The sequence below is a fragment of the Oryx dammah genome, unplaced genomic scaffold, assembly GCF_014754425.2.
Source record: "Oryx dammah isolate SB20612 unplaced genomic scaffold, SCBI_Odam_1.1 HiC_scaffold_15, whole genome shotgun sequence".
NCBI classification, from domain to species: Eukaryota; Metazoa; Chordata; class Mammalia; order Artiodactyla; family Bovidae; genus Oryx; species Oryx dammah.
In genome coordinates, this window is record NW_024070199.1 from 21,320,218 (window position 1) to 21,337,054 (window position 16,837).

General features: G+C 38.4%; 1 protein-coding gene across 1 annotated transcript in view; it reads right to left on the reverse strand.

The window, feature by feature from the left end:
* GAS2 (growth arrest specific 2) overlaps positions 1 to 16,435 on the reverse strand; it is a 137,992-nt gene extending 121,557 nt beyond the window's left edge. Inside the window, exons 1-2 of the mRNA XM_040255644.1 lie at positions 16,306 to 16,435; positions 7,952 to 8,116 (exon numbers count right to left, since the gene is read on the reverse strand). Coding sequence (XP_040111578.1) covers positions 7,952 to 8,096 — 145 coding nt within the window. The 5' untranslated portion in view covers positions 8,097 to 8,116; positions 16,306 to 16,435. The remainder of the gene's footprint in view (positions 1 to 7,951; positions 8,117 to 16,305) is intronic.
* Between the last annotated feature and the right edge of the window lie 402 nt (positions 16,436 to 16,837).

Sequence of the window (16,837 nt, forward strand, 5' to 3'; positions counted from 1 at the left end):
AATGATATTTAAATTTGAGTTCTCACTATATGTCAAGCTTTACATGAATTCATGTTTTTAATCTCACAAAACTTCAGGGTGTTTATATTGTATCCATTTTACAGATGATGAAATTGATGTATTTAGATTGAATAACTTGCTTAAGCTCACACAGTGAATCTGGCTCTTTAACCCAAAAAGTCTAGTTATAGAGTCTATGTTCTTAACCACCATGCTTGGTTAGTATTTGCTAAATATACAAATGACTATTTCCTATAATAGTGCATTCTCTCTAATGCAGTTGTCTTTTTCTTTGTAGAAAACTTCACAGAATCTTTCTCTCCAGAAACTCCCTCAGGAAAAAAAAAAAAAAAAACAAGACAGAATGGGATTGAAGATAGTGGTGCTGAGAAATGAACAGCAGTCCACCTTTCAGATTGGTGAATGATGGAGAATACCATTTAGGCATGCTCTGATATGGAAGGGCTTTTTATGTGGCGCTAGTGGTAAAGAACCCACTGGCTGGTGCAGGGGGACATGAGAGATGCAGGCTCCATCTTGGGTTGAGTAGATCCCATGGAGTAGGAAATAGCAACCCTGCAGTATTCTTGACTAGAGAATCCTATGGACAGAGAAGCCTGATAGGCTACAGTTTACAGGGTCACAAAGAGTCAGACATGACTGAAGCAACTTAACACAAACACATGCATACCCTGATACGTAGCCTGATTCACTGCAGAAGAAAACCGGTATATTTTATCTTAAGAGTGATCCAGATATGATCAGATTCTACTCCAATCTCCACTGCACCTCTCAATCATGGTCTACTTCTCCAATTAGAGAACTCGAAGCAACTTGTCTGCTATCAACGCAAATTAGTGTTTTGAGACTGAAATGTAAAGGTTGTAAGATAGGAAATGATTGATTATACCCAGAAACCCTAGATCAGCACCTGCTCCACACAGATTCAGAGTCTACCCCTCATTTGTATCAAGAAAAGACAAAGTCGCTTCCACTAGAAAAGTTGGATGAAAAGAATTAGGGAGTAACTGCTCTGAAAGGTGTCAACTTGTGAACATAAACTTGATTCTTTAAACTGCTGAACTAGCATAAGACACCACCTTTCCTAAGGAATTTTTATTGACTACATCAGGAATGTGAGCTCTCTGCAGGATAAGTACTTAGTAAAATGGTTTTACGAAAAAAGAAAAGAGAGCTGTTCCTACCTTGTTAGACAGCAGCAGCTCCACGAAATAGGTGCTTAACTTTTTAATGCTAAAAATGGGATTTTTAGAAATAACTGAAAAAAATAAAAATATTAAAATAAGTTGGCCCAAAAGTTCATTCAGGTTTTTCCATACGATGGTACAGAAAAACACAAACAAACTTGTTGGCCAACCCAATATATTGATCACAGTAAGCATATAACAACTGAATTTTCTTTTATGTGCATGTAGAAAAGTCTAAGAAAGGGGAAATCACTATAACATTAGCTGTCATAGTGCATTTCTAATTAGAAGTAAAATCAATTTAGCTTTGCTTGATTTGTAATATATCTTTTGATTTACTCAAAGTCCCTGCATATATCCAAATATATACACCTATATTCTAACAATTTAAGATCCTTAAGAACAATATCAGTTTCTGTGAGGTTTAACACCTACAATCTTTTCTCAAAAGTATACTCAAGTGTGATTCATGTGGTATTATTAAACAAATAATTGAAGATAAAGGTAGACCATCATTTTCAAATGATTAAAGAAATACAAATTAAATAAATAATTTGAGAACATTTATGTTAGTATATGGAGAAGGCAATGGCAACCCACTCCAGCACTCTTGCCTGGAAAATCTCATGGACAGCGGAGGCTGGTGGGGTGCAGTCCATGGGGTCGCGAAGAGTCGGACATGACTGAGGGACTTCACTTTCACTTTTCACTTTCATGCATTGGAGAAGGAGACGGCAACCCACTCCAGTGTTCTCGCCTGGAGAATCCCAGGGATTGGAGGAGCCTAGTGGGCTGCCCTCTCTGGGGTCACACAGAGTCGGACACGACTGAAGTGACTTAGCAGCAGCAGCAGCATGTTAACATATTTATTTCAAAGTTAAGTCAACAACAGTCTTCAGTAGACCATCAACAATGATGTGTGCGTGCGTGCTCAGTCACTTCAGTTATGTCCTCTTCACAGCCCGCCAGGCTCCTCTGTCCATGGGATTTTCTGGCAAGAATACTGGAGTGGGTTGCCACGCCCTCCTCAAGGGCATCTTCCCCACCCAGGAATCAGACGCGTGCCTCCTGCGTCTCCTTTTACCACTGAGTCACCAGGGAAGCCTAAGCCCCCAAATCATGAAATACCTAGACTGTGTCTCATCTATTTAAATGATAAGTAGTTGCTATAATCTGGGGCTATTAATTTAATAACATACTGCTTACTCAAAGTGACAAGTCTTTCTCCAAGGTTTATTTGTATAATCATTTGATGTTCAAATATGTCTGAAGGACATAGTTAATTAACAAATCATGAACAAAAATAACAAAAACAGAAAGCCTAAAATAAAAATCAAATGTGTATATTTAATATATAGCAAGGGATAATGGCCAGATAAATGTTTAAGAGGGAAGATTCTTTTGCTTCAGGTTTCTTTGGCTGTCTTTTCTAAATATTGGTCATAAAACTCCACAGTGCCAGCTATTAGAAACCATACTTGGACTACAGAGCTATAGGGGTAGTCAGTAAATATCACCTGGTGATTTTCTTATGAATCAGACTGGTATGCTCCCCCACCAACAAATTCTAACTATTATGAAAATGTATTCACCTTCACTATTTATCATAAGACAGGTTTATATCATAATATAAAATTTTTAGTTTGCCATTGCCATATGTGTGTACTTAGTTGTGTCTGACTCTTTGCTACCCGATGGGCTGTAGACCAGTAGGCTCCTCTCTTCATGAAATTTTCCAGGCAAGAATACTAGAGTGGGTTGCCATTTCCTGCTCCAGGGGATCTTCCCAACCCAGGAATCAAACCTGTGTCTCCTGCATTGACAGGCAGATTCTTTTACCACTGCACCACCAGGGAAGTCCAAATTTTAGTCTAAAAATTAGCTATTGCAAATTGAAAAAGTTGGCTTAAAGCTCAACATTCAGAAAACGAAGATCATGGCATCCGGTCCCATCACTTCATGGGAAATAGATGGGGAAACAGTGGAAACAGTGTCAGACTTTATTTTTGGAGGCTCCAAAATCACTGCAGATGGTGACTGCAGCCATGAAATTAAAAGACTCTTACTCCTTCGAAGAAAAGTTATGAGCAACCTAGATAGTATATTCAAAAGCAGAGACATTACTTTGCCGACTAAGGTCCGTCTAGTCAAGGCTATGGTTTTTCCTGTGGTCTTGTATGGATGTGAGAGTTGGACTGTGAAGAAGGCTGAGCACCAAAGAATTGATGCTTTTGAACTGTGGTGTTGGAGAAGACTCTTGAGAGTCCCTTGGACTGCAAGGAGATCCAACCAGTCCATTCTGAAGGAGATCAGCCCTGGGATTTCTTTGGAAGGAATGATGCTAAAGCTGAAACTCCAGTACTTTGGCCACCTCATGTGAAGAGTTGACTCATTGGAAAAGACTGTGATGCTGGGAGGGATTGGGGGCAGGAGGAGAAGGGGACGACAGAGGATGAGATGGCTGGATGGCATCACTGACTCGATGGACGTGAGTCTGAGTGAATTCTGGGAGCTGGTGATGGACCGGGAGGCCTGGCGTGCTGTGATTCATGGGGTCGCAAAGAGTCAGACACAACTGAGCGACTGAACTGAACTGAACTTTATGGCATAAATTTTAATATTGGTCTGTGAATCAGTGAAACAACTTTCTTCTCTATCAAATAATTTTTATCCACCCAAAAACCTGAATGTAAAATGAGTGTTCTTTAAGAAACTCCATCTTTCAGTGGATATATAGGAATAAAAAATATGAATTCAGAATATCATTAATATTTATTGAAATACACAGAAGAAAAAAAGTTACAGTTTAGTCAAGTATTACTAAAAAGAAATAAGAAATCTTTCCACAAGTAAGGTCCAAACTACAATGGTAAAATCTTGTTAAAAGCTTTAATTTAGTATGTGAATTTCTACCTCACCAAAAAATTCAAATGCTTTATTGGGAGATCAGATGAATTTTGAAACTACTTCCAACCTTCTGTCTCTAGGCTTCAACCAACTATCCCTAACCTTCAAGAAGATAAAAATTAAAAATTGAAAGAAGGTTGTATAATAAAATTTGCAAATATTTCTGAGGTGACAAAATGACTAGTAAAAATAATCTTAAAATTTGCGTTAATAGCTCCCTTCTAAAATATATGAATGTTAATTATATCTATTATATGTAATAAAAATATCTTGTATCATAGCCATATATTTTTCTCCCTTCCTTATTATCACCATTCTAGAACATAAAGTATTTTATTACCTCTGAATGCTTTATCATTTTAAATAATCTCAAGCTATTGGTCTACTTTCCAAGTTAGCATGAGGATATTTACTTAAAATCTATTATTTTCTACTTTTATAAATTCAAGTTAACAGAAGGTAGTACTCTGAGATACTTTTAAGATTTTTTTTTTCTGAGAAAATTTCACAAGCTATTGGTTGCATTTGTGTTACTAACAGCTGATATTGAAAACATTAGCCTTTTTATTCTTTAAAAGAATGATTATTCATTTGTGTAAATTGGTTTCTCCTTGTTTGTGTCTACTGATGATTTTAAACTGGGTCTTAAGAGATGGATTTCTTGGAAACTTAGACTTTTGGAACTGGAATGGACATTAGAGATCGTCTACTCCAATCACTTCATTTTATGGTTGGGGACACTGAGCCCAGAAAAGATAGCTAGAGTGACTTTGGGCAAGTTTCCTACCAAGTGCCAGAGCCAGAACCAGAAGCCAGGTCTCCTGACTCCCAGTTAGAAGCCAGGTCTCCTGACTTTTAGTCCAAGGATATTTCCATTACGCATACACTGACACTCTGTTCTTTGAGGCTGTCTTGGGCTGCTCACACTGATCAAACTACTTTGTAAATGATCACATTCATCAAATAAAATGCTTCTGATGAAAAATCATGGGACTATGAAACATACCTGTGTAATCAGGCTATACTCTAGTTAATCATGATTTCTCCCTGCCTAGAACATTTCAGGGATTCCTCGTTGATCATGCAATAAATTATAAGCTCCTCAACCTGGTCTTCAAAGCACTATATGCTCTAGCTCCAACAAATCTCATCTATCTCCCTGCCCCTCTCCTTTAATCTATGCTGTTGACATAAGCTTTCATTCTGTTCTTACAACACACCAAACTCCTTCCTATCCCACACATACCATTCTCTCTATCCAGGCTCTTTCCCATGATTTGTCTGCTTAGCTATTAATTATTCTTTAGATCTCAGTTTCCAATATGTGAAGTGAAAGTCATTCAGTCATGTCTGACTCTGCAACTCCCTGGACCGTAGCCTGCCAGGCTCCTCTGTCCATAGGGAATCTCCAGGCAAGAACACTGGAGTGGTTAGCCATTCCCTTTTCCAGGGGATCTTCCAATCCAGGGATCGAACTCAGGTCTCAGGCATTGCGGGCAGATTGTTTACTATCTGAGCCAACAGGGAAGCCCCTTCAAAAGGATTTCCCCAAACCTTTATTTGTTTATTTGCCTCACTCCCACCTCGTTTTTATATTCTTATTACAATCTATATCTTATACAGTTTATAGCAATCCAATTAATCATTCATTGTCACTTATTTAATATTAATTTCATATTCAATCTACTCCGAGCTCTATAAGAACAGGCAATCTGCCTATTCCTAATCACCACTCCACCCTCTAGTACTCAGAAGACTGTGCTGCAATACAATAAACACAAAAGCTAGTATTTACCATAGTTAGCTGATTACTATATGCCAGACCTTGTCCTAAAACTGATCATCTCAGTTGAGTCTACAACAGTCCTCCTGAGGTTGGTACTAGTATTACACTTACTTATTTAACAGATGACAAAACCCAAGCACATTCAGATACTTATCTGGTATCACAAAGCTAGTCCGTGATGGAAATGAGATTTGAATTCAAACATTCTGATTCCAGAGTTCATTTTATTCAAATAATACATTATGCTGCTGCATACTCAAATATTTGTTGAATAAATGAATGAACTTACTCACCATATCAAATTAATTGTATAAATGGAATACAATAAATTGTATAATGGAATACATTGTATAAATGGACTGAATAAATGGAATAACACCACCACACATAGAGTTTATGTCAGGCACTATTCTAAGTAGTGTACATATTTTAATTATTTAATCTCACTGCAACCCTACTCTCATTACCACTTCATAAATGAGGAAACTGAAGCACGGAGATTAAATAACTTGCCCAAGATTGTACTGCTCGTAATTGGCAGATCTGGGGTTCAAACACAGGCAGTTTATGCCAAGTCTGTGCCTTACTTTATACACTGCCATGCTTGTGAAAGCCCATATCTGAAAGCAGCTTGAAGTCAATAAAATGCTAATATAACAATAATCAGTGAACACACAAAAGAGGGAGGAAACCCATCTGTTTAAGTTAAACTGAGTTCCTCTGTATAATGGAGATAAATGCTTTTCCCTTGAATAAATGAAAGATGGCCCTTCCTTCTGGTGGATACAGTTCCATAGCACAGTGAAGGTTATTTCTGGGGTGTGATGGATGGTTAAGGATGCCTTCTACATTTCTCCTCTCACCCCTTAATTAGGCTTCCTCACAAAAGATACCACCTGCATTTCTATATCTGGTAGCTCTAGTTAGATGACATAAAACTGTTGAAAACGTGAGGAAAAAGGAAATATCCAACTCTAGGATAAAGGCTTGAAAAATGAAAAGCAACATATAAATCCAGAGCCATGATGAGCAAAAACAAAAATCTTGCTAAAGTATGCTCAAACCTCGCAAAACCTTGTTAAAATTTCAGATCCGCAGGGTGCTCTTCTCTTAAACTCTTTCGTTTCAGTGGCTAAAATGTGAGAAAAACACTTACCTTGTAGGAATCCTTTCAATAATAAGATCATGTTGGTGAAATCCTTTCTGTAAATGATAAAGTGCTATGCAAACCCTATGTATATTCAATATTTATATTTTATGGACTCTATAAGGATCCTTTTCTCAGGGCTTAAATCAATTTTGTCCTCTGCGAAAAATTACTAGTGAAATAGTATTGTTTTATATGATGATCCTTTAACTGTATGATTCTACTTTGCACATGGTTGAAATTGTATTCTATGACTATGCCAGCACAGTAGACACAAAACAAAAAAAAAAGAGGCAGCCTTAGCAGGAGGCAGTATTTTTCTCATAGACAGTTCTTTTGGGAAAGTATTTAAAAATAAAAGTGCAATGAAAAGAAAAATTTTAGGTCAAGGTTGGATGACTCCAGTCAGCTCATTTGGACAAAGGAGAGGAGTCATTGTTCCAGAGTCTGGGTTTTCAGCAGTTTTAGAGAGTTGGACATGACTTAGCGACTAAACAACAGAAGATGTATTATAAAACGAGAGCAAAGAAACCAAGTTTTAGAAGCCAGATTTCACAGACTGTGGCTCATGTGCAGTGCCGAAAGAATAGGCCAAACTGGCCAGCTGCATGAAAGAAAAGTAAAAATAAATCAGATCAGCAAGCGTGTAGATAAAATAAGCAATTTGACCACGTAGTTCCACATTCCAATGCATTATATTGGAATAACTAAGCACAATTAATGTAAGAGACATTGGGAAATTCATTTAAATTCTCCATGTGCTGCAGGTATCCCAGATGCAAAATGAAACTGATGAAAGTTTTTCTTTCTAAGGTGCTGTCACATGCTTAGGAGAAGGATTTACAGGAGCAGGGGAAATAAACTTGTTATCTTTGCTGACAAAATGAGGTCTTATAACCTTACCTAACAGATTGGTTAACCACAAGGCCAGATCTTCTTTCATCGGCAGCAAATTAGCTTCATGTCTGCTGGCCAGCCACTGGCTATACTGATGCATATCAGAAAGGCCAGGTCCACTGCGTACCTTTGGGCTCAGAGCAGTGCACATTATTTATCCACTTGTAATACCTGTTTTGGAAACAAAAGAGCAATTGCTTTTTACACAGACTTCTCTTGTTAAAACCTTGCTAAAAATGGCACAGTAAGGAACAGGATCTGCAGACGTTTGGATGACAAGTCAGGTTATTAATTATTAACCCCCCAGGAAACACTGTTTGCTCTATCAGTACTGGCCCCCTTGTCAGTTTTGACCAACTACTTGGTCAGAAACAGCAGCAATCAAAGGTCAAATAGAAAAATCAAACAGTAAGCTCTATGCATGTGTGAAACATCATATCTGGAAAAAAGTCAATTTTGAAAGCAAGAAATTCCATTAAAATTTTGGTATCCAAATTGTAAACCTCTATTGTTTGGGTTAATTTTTGAAACTATAAATTTCCACAGAATTTTAGGGCTGAATACTAGCAATGACAGTATTTAGAAAATTTCTTATCAACATATAATCAATACTCTTCAAACTATTACCTATGAGATTAAGCATAGTACTTGGTTCTTTACAGATGGCCAATCAATCATGTACTTACACTTTAAAAGAGTTGAATGGGACACAGGGGAGCTTGCATGTTTTAAAAAATTTTTAACTGAAGAATAATTGCTTTACAACGTTGTGTTACTTTCTGTGGCAAAAACATGAATCTGCTATAAGTATGCATATATAGTTAATGGAAACAAAACCCAAAGGGGAATGGTGACTCAACCAAAATCATATGGTTAGATCATGGCAGAGGCAGGTTTGAACTTGGGTCATTACTATCATTACCATTACTGTTTTCAGAATGACACATTTTATAATAGCATCATCAAGTACCCATATTATAATTCAGGAATTACACCTTAATTCTAATAAATAGCATCACAGGTTTTCTTTTGTCTTACTTTGTACCTTCCCACTCCATAAGTTTTGCATACCAGGGTTTATTTGTAATCATCTGTAGCATAAAAGTAATTACATATATCTATACAACAAGAAATAAATTCACTCACCTATGAGTAACACAGTCCTCAAAGTGAGTTGCAGGGGGAAAAAAAAGTATGAATATATAGTTGACCTTGAATGTAACACTACATTCATTTTTTACATTATTTATATGACCTAAGACTATAGATATAATAATGGGGCAGTAAAGTAATAAACTCATAAGTTTAACTATGTGTTTAACTCCATTCTATATGCAAATAGCGCCTATAAAATAACCAAATGTATTATGACTGAATAAAATGAAAATGTTTGCAACTGGCAAGAAGTAAGGTTTATATGCTATAATGGGGTTTTCAGCTATATTTATTACTAATGGTACTTTAAGTTTACTGGTATAAGTTGTATATAGCCTTGTTGGTTTTAAAATTTGAAACTTTACATAGCATTCTTTTCCAATTAATCTCAAACGCTTCTCAGCCTAGGCTAATTTTTGTCTTTTAAAGACAGCTTTAAAAAAAAAAAAAAAAGACATTGGTATTCACAAAAATGTAAAATTTGATGGTCTTCCAAACATTTTGCTGTAGCCTCAGAAAAGGCTTCAGGGAGCATGAATAAATACCTAAAAAGTGCCATCAATATATAATTTAAAAGCACAATTTCATTTCCAAACAAATTATGCTTTGAATAATTCTTTTTTTGCAAAAAAAAATTACTATAAATTTTCTTCGAAAATATCTTCTATAAATCTCTAAAGTGGTAATGAGTGAAAATGTGCAATATTTTAACACACCTTGCCCTATTTTATTAAATTGTCATTATAGGTGCCAGGATATTGCAATTGTCCATTTTGTTTTGCAGTTTATCATGACATTATTCATATAAAGTCCTAAAAATTTTCTCCAAAACCTGTGATTAAACCAGAAGCTTAAAATATTTTTGCTCTAGTTCTTTAAAAAATAGGTCCAATCCCAGGAAAACAAAACACCTCCCAGTAGGTGTTTAGGATTCCTACAAGCTAAGCTAGCCTCAGAAACAAACATTTTAATAACACATTTAAGCACATGATTCATACATTTAAATAACTAATTGAAATCTTAAAAGGGTTACCTCTAAAATGCCTTTCTTCTCAAGACACAATCTCTCCCACTACTCTCCTGAAAGTGAGAAGTGGGAGTTCAGTAACTTTACCTACATCCTATTATGGGCTCTGCAACTGCCACTGAAGCATCAGAGTCCTATTCTGCTTTGTAAAAGCAAGAAGACACCTCAAATTCTTAAGCTCATTGTCCAGCAGAGAATTCATCAAGGGATAGTTTACAGTAAGCCTAATGGCATGTAACAGTTTCAGTGAGCCAGAGGGACACAATCTGTCCCCTCAATACTTCTAAACAGTGAAGTTTTTATTTTCCTTGACAGTGGTACATTTATTTCTCATGTAGTCTGTCCCATATTTTGCCAGAAATGTAATTCAAACTATCTTCTAATATTTACAGATGATTATTAAGTCGAACCAATAATTCAGCAATGCTTATACTGCTTTTTGTATAATCAAAATTATATTAAAAAATGGAAAAAAAATTATATTTTCCCAGGTGACAAAGTTGGAGAAAGAAGGTTTAGTGGGTAATTGGCATCTGATAGAAGTTAAATGATTAAACATATGCCAAATATGTAGACATCTAAAGTCACTCATAGATAGGGACTCTTGTTTAAGGAACTCTTCTTGTTTAAGTCCCTTTTGAAAAAAACTTAGGATTTTCATCCAAATTCTTCTGATCCTTTTTTCACATTTTAAAACACCATCAAACTTGGCTTGACTCTACGGTTTAGCTGAGAGTCACTACTTGGTGGTCTTGGATTTAAATGAGGCTGAGATATGAACAGGAAAGATGGGCATGGACCCAACTAGCAGGACCAAAATTTGGACTGTGAAAGAATTACCCATGGGGAAGCAGTCTCCAAATGAAAGGATTAAATTGGGGTGAGCAAAGGTCAAATGAATTTAAATTATCCAGATAAAAAGATCATTACAGGATTATAAACGTTTTATAATTTTCAACAAATGTTTAATCCATCTGAATGAGTTGAATTAGCTCAAAAAGAACAGATTACAAGGAAAAGGTCATTTCTGATCTTTTGAATACATTCAAAAGTATGTGAAAACCACTAGAGATTCCAAGGGGTAGCTTTTAAAGATAGGAAATGAAATGATGAATGATACACTGACTTGAAAAAAAATAGGTTTTGAAGAAAGAAAAAACTTTCTTCTAGAACATATCTAAATGCTGGAAGATGTTACTGTTAAAATTTCTATAATCTAAATATTTTAAAACTTGATAAGTAACTTTGGTAATACAAAGCAAAATCTATGCTTTGAAAAAAAGGAGTAAGGATTCAAAAGCTTCTTCTATGTCTTCTCCAAACTTTATAGGTCTATCGAAAAATGGATAAATCAACCTTCAGGATTTGGAATTCAGAGAAATAAAACTTAAAGGGAAAAACATGCAGAAATTTAATACAAAATTCTTCAAAGAATGTGTGTGTGTGTAATTTTTTTCTTTCTTTCCATAGAAGTAATTCTGGAATAATCATTATGAATATGATGAGACTTGAACTAGCCCAGGGGGAAGAAGAAAAAATTAATGACTCCATAAGTAAAATATCACATGTTTAAAGACTCGGTTTAGTCTGTTGTTTCAGAATCCCAGTTGAAGACATCAGTTTTGACTCTGAAGAAAAGTTACCTAGACATTTTTGCCACCTACAGGTGTTCTTTGATTATAATCAAAATGGTTTCTGATCTATCTCTAGTCTTTGTTGATGTTATTTTAAAAAATCACATTATTGCATGGAAAATAAATTGGAAAGAAAGAAAAATAAGAACAAAGTGATAAGCATACCCTTACTGTCTGATATTTAGGTCTGTTAAGAAGCCTTAGTAAGAGAATATTAGCCCTGGAATCAGAAGTTCTGAAGTCAAATACTAGCTGTACCACCTTGCCATTTAGTAGTTGTCCTATTCTAGCCCTACGACTTTTTTTCTTTGTACTTGAGTTTTCCAGTATGTATAATGGAGGCTCACACCTCATGTACACTTGTGAAAATGAAATATTTGTGTCGGTATTTGGCATATATTTTATATTCAACAAATACTTGCTAAATTGAAATCATCACCATAGGAAAGATGCCAAAATAAAGCTTCCATTGACTTATTTTAAAAAGAAAAGAGATTTTGTAACAAAATAGGGATACTTTGTAGAACTCTAAATCACTAAGAAAAGACAAAAGATAAGGGGGAGAAATGAAAACTGATAAAGTATTGATGACGAATTCCTGGCAGTCCCAGTGGTTAGCACTCTGCACTTTCACTACTGAGGGGTAGGTTTAATCCCTGGTCAGGGAACTAAGATTTTGCAAGAGGAATGGTACAGCCAAAAGAAAGATAAAGTATTGGTGAAATAAAACCATAAATAATTGAAAATCCCAACTTTTCTTCATATTGAGAGGTATGAAAACCCCAAGATGATGAATGAAATGTTGAGCTCCAAGATGAGTAATTTACATATGTTTTTGACAGCAAATTTTGGTAACATATTACACTTCATTTTAGCATCAAAGACTTATAATCCATTAAGATCGGGGAATGCCATATCTTTTAAATTACATGTGACAGGATGTCACCATCCCCCCAACACATGCACACACAAATGCCTAACTGTGGCCATTTAAAACAGATTGCTAATGAACCCACAGTCAAGGGTCCTATCACTAAAGGCCACCTTTGTTCTAATTTAGAGCATTGACCTCACTTCTATTTAGTCAGTTTTGTGTGTTATAGGAGTAAAGCATGAAGAAAACAAACTTGATAGGCCAATAATACTCTTTTAAAATGAAAAATAAATAAATAAAAACACCTTAAGCCAAACACTCTTCAAAATTCCCAACATAGAAAATGATATCTTTCAAGTTAGACTCAAAAAATTAACAACCAAGGGTGGCTCTAGATGGCTCTTTCATCATTCTGAGTTCTTTACATCTATGGGATTCATTTTGGCTGACCAATAATAGCTCTACAAAGCTATATATTCTCAACCAATGTCAGGAATGCAAAATTTTACAGAGAATAAAAGTCCAAAATTTAACCAGGAAGGTAATTTTAGATCTTGTAAATGGACCTTTGCGTCTGGCTAAGGGGAGTGAGCAACTTGTCTGAAATTGAAAAGTGCAAAGCATAAAGGCAAAATGACACTTGTTACTACTTTTTCTAATTATGTAATGAAATCTTTAAACTCAAATGGATCTTAGACTTACCAGCCAAATTCCTGGTAATTAAAAAGGGACTGTAGGTTTAAGATGTTTTGGCCGAAGTAACAAGTCTATTTAGTTACAGTCATTAAATGTATCCTATCCAAGCTCTCCTGCTAGAATATGCTAACACTCAAAGAATGCTAACTCTTTCAGGAGTCTCTTTCTTACCGTTGAGCCCCATGATGATTTGCCTTGAACCAAATGATGGTACACCTGCAATAATAATTCTTTCTCAAATCATGACCGAAAAATTAAGACTGAGTGGGAATTAATTTCTTATATTTTCTTGGCATAAAAGATATTTAAAGTTTTGCTGTTTTTTTTTAAAAATTCTACTAAACCATTCTTTCAAACAATTTAGCTCGTTCTTGGACTCCTACCAGATAAATTTCAGACTTTATTTGAATAGAAAGCCATCTGAAAGTCATTAATCAATTAGGATATTTAAGGACTTACATCCAAATTCATCTAAGTTGAACTTTAATTCATAAAAAGATGTTGTTCAGTGTGTGCGTGTGCGTTGTTTGCAATAAAAAAAGATTTCTGTTTTCCATAACTATAATGTAGTTGAGAGTTAGCAGAGTTCTACATTCTGTTGAATATATATGTACTCTCATGTAAGGGGAGAGCATAAGTAAAAACTCAACTGACTTGACTCTAAAAAGACTTAGGACAGAAACATTACACAAGCATCTTACTCTTTTTGCCACGAGATATTTTCTACCTTTTTCCAGTTCTTTTCTCTAATCAGAAAACCCTGAGTGGAAAATCTTGATAGCTGTCTAGCAGAAATTAAAGGAAACAGCAGGATCTCTGTACCACCATACCAAAACCACAAAGATACCAAAATAACCTGGGAAGTTTTAACTCCCCCTGCAAACAAATTTGTTAGAGTCTCATTGTTTGGCTTCAACCAAGATAACTTTGGCCTTCCTAAAATTATGCCTAACATACTTGAATATAAGACCTGAGATTTTGCCATAACTGCAAGTTTAACTAAGATTTTCTACCAAGATACTAGGAAACTCAGTGGCAATTACACAACCTTTTGCACCAGATGAAAGTGTGTCTTATAAATTTATTTCCCAGCAAAGTACAACCCACATCTCAAAAGTATGGTGGTTAGGGCTAAAATGAAGAACTAAACTCCAAGTTTAGCAGCACACAAGCTGAAATGCAAGTTTTCAGAGCCCACTCAGGGAGCATATGCAAAGCCTGCAATGTGCATTGCAAAGGCTGCCTGCCCCATGCCTCAGATGTCTGTCCCTTACCTTGTCTTAGGCACTGAGAACCAGGATGCCCATGTTGGAGAGGACCACCACAGTCACCACCTCCTCCTCCTCCACAGTTAGGGGGGAGCATTCCTTGAGAAGGAACTCATTGATCAATTTCAAAGACAGGCTGGGCAAACCAGATTCCAGCTGGAGTTAATCAGTGTCCACACTGCTAAGAGGCTGGGAGAGAAAGGCAGTGAGCAGATGGGATGGTTCTCAGCCTGGCCTCTGTGAATCTCAGGGGATAGGTGGGGAGGGAAGGTGGACTTCCTCTGCCTGGCTGGCACCTCCGACCTGTCTGAGCCTTTATTTAATACTAGAAGGCGTAATGGGTGTTCCTGTGCACATGCAGATCTTATTTCCTGGGCAAAGATCTCCCAGAACTGATCTGGCTTTGCTGGAGAGGGATCTTGAGGAGAGGAAGGAGATGACAAGAGAGATGATAAAGTTTTGCAAACACTTGACTGTAAGAGGATGAAGATGCAGGGGCTGAGAGGATGAAGATGAAACAGGTGGTAGGGAGGAAAGGCTTTGATTTGCAAAAAGTTTAAGGGAAGGAAAATGGACAACCACTCCCCCTCCCTAACCCCATTCATTATACCATAAGGTAGAAAACAGAATCTGTTAACCTCTGCTTTTGTTTCCTCTATAAGACAGTAGAAATGTCTGGATGTCTGGGCTAGGCTGTGTGTGTGTGTGTGTGTGTTTAGTCGCTCAGTGTGTGTGTGTGTGTGTGTGTATGTGTGTTTAGTCACTCAGTCGCGTCAGACTCTTGGCGACCCCATGGACTGTAACCCTCCAGGCTCCTCTGTCTATGAGGATTCTCCAGTCAAGAATACTGGAGTGGGTTGCCCTGCCCTCCTGCAGGGGATCTTCCCAACCCTGGGATCAAACCCAGGTCTCCCGCATTGCAGGCGGATGCCTTACCATCTGAGCCCCCAGGGAAGTCCCTGGGCTAGGCTAATGGCAGTTTATTCGGTTTATAGAATTTAATCTTGCCAGGATAGTTAATGCCTCCAAAGCCAAGCTGGCTCCTCGGCTCCCCAAACAATTCCAGATTTCAAAACCTTGCTCTTTGGATGCAAAAATCTCCCCAAAGGAGGTTGATTCATAGGCTAACCTAGCGTTTGTTTATCCATGTAATAAAAGCTCAACTCTGTCAAACTCATCAGCGAGACACAGCATCACCCCAAATCGCGCGTGTCGCATTGTTTCCTCCCATCCCGTCCTCCTGGACTCAAGTAAAACACTCAGGATCAATCCACTAAGACCATCCCCCCTCCGCCCTTCTCCACGAGAGACAACGCTGAGGGACCCTTCTGCACCACTGCCTAAGTGTGCATTTACGATCGTGCTAATTAGAAGTCCCTACTTCGGTCGCTGGTTGGCTGAGCCGCCCCCAGCGGGGGCTTCTCTAGGCGGCGGTCGCTGGGACTCCTCCACAATAGGGATGAGGAACACATGGTTGCTTCCGGGGAGTCAGCGGGTCCCCGACCGCAGTGATCACCCACCCAGCGCCAGAGCCCGTCCCGCAGTCCGCAGCACGCCACCCTTCCCAGCCGCGTCCCAGAGGTTATTTGCCAGGACGCCCCCACCGGCCCCGCCGTCCCCCGTGCTGGGCTGCAGAGTGCGCGCACCGCGGCGGCAAGAGGGTGGCGGCGGCGGCGTCTGCGAGCGGGGCCCGCCCGCCTGCTCACCCCGCGTCCGGAGCTGGGCTGCTGGCGGCGCTCAGCGGCGCCGGGGCTGCGGGCTGGGCTCGCGCGGCGTCTCGGGGCCGGCCCCCTCCCTGCGCGCGTGCTGCTGCCGCGGCTCTCCGCACCCAGGCAGCCCGGCGGCGGCGGCGGCGGCAGCTCCAGCCGCACGGCCCCTCTTCATACTTCTCTGATGGCTCCTCTCGGCGCTGTTTGGGAAAACGATTTTTACCCCCGCCCCGCTGCCAGAAACAGATTTCCTACATTTCATCAGTCCACGCAGACCGAGCGGAAGTCAAATGCTTACTTTTTCTGGTGGACAGCAAACGCAGTTGACACTGATTTACCCTTCAAACGGGGAGAGATTGTGTTACAAGCCCTTGGCAGCAATTCCGAGGTTGGGGCCTAGCTCCAGCCCCCTCCATGTCCCCCAAATACTAACCTAAGAGAGAAGGGGCGGGAGAGGCGGAGGGGGGGTGGTGGAGATCATATTTAACTCGGGGTTTTTCACAGAGTCAATGGCTTTAGCACAATATTA